This window comes from Mastomys coucha, unplaced genomic scaffold (genome assembly GCF_008632895.1).
Source record: "Mastomys coucha isolate ucsf_1 unplaced genomic scaffold, UCSF_Mcou_1 pScaffold16, whole genome shotgun sequence".
Taxonomy (NCBI): Eukaryota; Metazoa; Chordata; class Mammalia; order Rodentia; family Muridae; genus Mastomys; species Mastomys coucha.
In genome coordinates, this window is record NW_022196898.1 from 56109647 (window position 1) to 56113485 (window position 3839).

Genomic DNA, 3839 nt, shown 5'->3' on the forward strand with positions numbered 1-3839 from the left:
AAAAAAAAAAAAAAAAAAAAAAAGATTACTAACTGGGTTGGTTGTCCAAGGTTAAATATTATTTTCCAAAAGCACCCAAAGGAAAAGCAAGAGAGAAACAGTAAACCAACTGGGGATTTACACGTACTCTTCAAAAGGGAGCCCAAAGGTCAACTACAGTTAGATAAATATGTGAACCATAACAGAGCTCTTACTATTATCAACAGCATTCTCATGAAAGATGTTTGGCAGCATTGTGACCATTTTCACCTGGGGCCTATCTGGTAAAGCCTTTTTTTTTTTTTTAGAACAGCCTGGCTACTGAACGACTAACCAGATGCAAGCTTTTAATCCAAGCACTCAAGAGGCAGAAGCAGGCAGATCGCTGTGAGTTCAAGGCCAGCCAGGTCTACAAAGCAAGTTCCAGGATAGCCAGGGCTACACAGAGAAACTCTGCCTCAAAAAAAAGAGAAACTGGAAATTCATTGGTGTAGAGCTAAGCCATGGAGTGAAACCTCAATCCTGCCCTACTTAGTTCCCCAGCTATTTTCTCCTGGATATATTGAACACCTAATTTGATGATGCTTTCCTTACTATTTGTCATCTGCTTGTCTATCTGTCTAACTGCCTATCTATCTATCTACCTATCTACTCATCTACCTATCAATCATCTCTTACTATTAATTCATTTACTTTGCCATATACTTAAGAAAACTCTCAAATTTAAAACCTAAAGTATGGCTTCATAGACCATTCTCTGAGTGATACGGAACTCAGGAAAAGGCAGCTAGACCCAGCCACACATAGTGATTCCTAGACCCACTCACACATAGTGATTCCTAGACCCAGCCACACATAGTGATTCCTAGACCCAGCCACACATAGTGATTCCTAGACCCAGCCACACATAGTGATTCCTAGACCCAGCCACACATAGTGATTCCTAGACCCAGCCACACATAGTGATTCCTAGACCCAGCCACACATAGTGATTCCTAGACCCACCCACACATAGTGATTCCTAGACCCACTCACACATAGAAATTCCTCCAGAGCTGCAGGATAGAGCCACGCAGGATCCACTGAGCTTTCTAAAGATGAGAAGAACGTGTGGTCATTTTCCACAAGTCACTGCCAGTGGCTTCATTAGGACCCTACCTTGGGAAGGCCAAAAGAGACTGTGTAAGTGCCTGGTGATTGTCATGGGGCCAAGGCATCAGTGACAGAAGTAACATAGCAGCAGTTCCAGGCAGCTGCTCATACACTCTTTCAAACTTCCTCATGACCACCAGCTATCCAGACCAAATGTGCAAGCAGACAGAGACCCATAACACACTGAGATTTTTTTAGGACAAAGAAAGATATCTTAGCTACAAAATATTTCTTTCCTGCACATCTCCTTGGAGCTGTATTCTAAGGCAATTCTTCCAGCTAGTCCAAGTAGAATAAAAGGCCTTTAATTTATGCACTTACTGTAGAGTTATGCATTGAGTGTCGGAACAAACTTACTCATTGATCAGTTTTTGCTGTGTGTAGTGGTGAGGGTTCTCCAAGAGACAGAATCAATAGAAAATAGAGTCTATATTATAGAGACAATTAATTTGGGGGTTATATGGGTATGCATGTGCTACTTGTCATGTGATTTGTTGCCCCATAACCTGTCCACTGCAAGAGGAAAAGCCAGTATGCCACTGATGTATTTAGTCCAGACCTGACTATATAGGAGACACTGGGACAGTCCCAGATCATGATAGAGAGAAAGATAGTGGATAACCAGGCTAGGAGATGATAGACATCTGGGCATTACAGAAAGAATTCACTCATTATCTGCCTCATTTTTATTTCATTTTGTGTGCATGAGTGATTTTTAATTTTTTAATTTTCTGCATATAGATATTTTCCCTGCATGTATGTCTATGTACCACATGCATTCAGTATACACAGAGGCCAGACAAGAGAGGCAGGGCCCCTAGCTTGGGACAGAAAGCACTGTTAGCAACCATGTGGGTACAGGAACTAAACACTGGTCTTATAGAAGAACAGCCAGTGCTCCGAACCTCTGAGCCATCTCTTCAGCCCCCAAACTGAAGTTGATTAAAGCAGACTCATCTATAATCAGTTTTCCAAGAACTGAATGAATTTCACAATATTAAACAGCTTTCCAGAAAGGGGGTTGCATGAACATTGGAGGAGACACAAATAATAACTGAGAGGGACAGTCTATTCAATTCAGTTTCCCCAAAGAGAAAAGGATTAACCAAGAATGAAGGTCTCCATGCCAGTAGAGCTCCAAGCCAAAAGAGACTCAGTAAAGACAAAAGATCTAAACTGACACAGCCGTGGCATGTGCGAGGTAGAAAGACCATCCAGGGCCCCTCTTGGGCATTCTCACCAGCCTCATCATCCCTCACAGAGACACACAGCTCTCCACAGTTTCAAGTCCCAGCATGCTTCAGTGAATGAGATTCCCAGCATGCCGCAGTGAATGAGATTCTTGGCAAGCACACTTTATCTTCTCACATGCTGACTGTCCATCAGTGGTTCTAAATCTTCCTTATGTTTTGACCCTTAATACAGTTCCTCATGATGTGGTGACTCCCAACCACAAAATTATTCCATTGCTACTTCATAACTGTAATTTTGCTATTGTCATAAATCATAATATGTATGACATCTGATATGCCACCCTCCCCCAAAAGGGATCATGATCCACAGAGAAACACTGCTTTAAAGAGCTTTATCCCTGCTGTGAGGGTCTCAGACTAGAACCAAGATATGTCAAAGCTCTTATCAGATTAAGATATGTCAAAGCTCTTCTGGTTTCATTAGATTTTTCAGAGCGCAGCACTACTGACTCAGAGCTCAGACTCTTGGGAAACAGCTACGATGCTTGGTGAGGCTAAAGAGCAAAAGAAAACACAACACACAGCAAGTGTACTTCAGGCTTTATTGTAGAGGAGATGGGCCTGGGGCAGCTCCTCCACCAGGAACAGTCTGGCACTGAGTATTGACCTTCAAGGTAGTTCTAGGGAGGGCTGGCACTAAGGTAGTATTGACCTCCAGGGTAAGTCTAGGGAGCCTAAGCTCAGGACAGACCTCAAATCGCAGAAAGGGACTGTGAGGTTGGGCCAAGGAGTCAATGAAGAAGGAGCCATGTGAAAGACAGTGGGGAGAATGAAGGCGGTGTGGGCTTGACTTGGGTGAGGGCGTGGAGATGGGGTTGACAACACTGCAGAAGGGAGCAGGAAGGAGAGAGAACTGAGAGCCACAGTGCAGAAGGCCAGGGTGCTGTCCCCACCCAGGGCCTGCAGGATCTGCAGTGTGGACAGGTCCTCCCAGGGAGTGCCAGTGTAGCAAGGGCCTACTTGTTACTCCAGTGGGCCATCTTTGAAAATATAGGTGTTGAGATGTAGCGGCTACTCTTCATGTAGGCAGAGATCTTCTTCAGGCCCTGCAAATTGGGAAGGACACAGCAGGAGCTCAGGTCTGGAGCCCAGAGGAGCAGCCCACCAGGTCTCCTGATTCATTTGTCCTGGACTCATGCTGGAGCACAGAGCAGCTTGCTTAGCTCCCAGCCCAGGCAAGAGAACTAACTCTTCCACTCCCCATATCAAAGGGGAGACTGGATCCTGCAGAAGTTGTTTTATACTCGCTAAAAATTACAACATAGGTTCAGGAAAAAAACCTAACCATCGGTTTTGTAAGTTCAGTTATCAGGGAGGAACCTGAAGTCCAGAGAGGCTGGGGAACTTCCTGACTCACACAGCTAGTGAAACAGGGCTGGATTCATCCTGCTCAGGAGCAGCCCTCTGTGTGCTCTTGCTCTCACTCTCTTGCTCCCCCAGCCCCCGCCGACACAC

The 3839-nt window shown here is 44.9% G+C and overlaps 1 protein-coding gene across 1 annotated transcript in view; it reads right to left on the reverse strand.

Moving 5' to 3' along the window:
* Window positions 1–2912: 2912 nt before the first annotated feature.
* The window catches only part of LOC116093607 (glutathione S-transferase Mu 1), a 5939-nt gene continuing 5012 nt past the window's right edge, over window positions 2913–3839 (reverse strand). Inside the window, exon 8 of the mRNA XM_031375155.1 lies at window positions 2913–3430. Within this exon, the coding sequence (XP_031231015.1) occupies window positions 3341–3430 (90 nt within the window). The 3' untranslated portion in view covers window positions 2913–3340. The remainder of the gene's footprint in view (window positions 3431–3839) is intronic.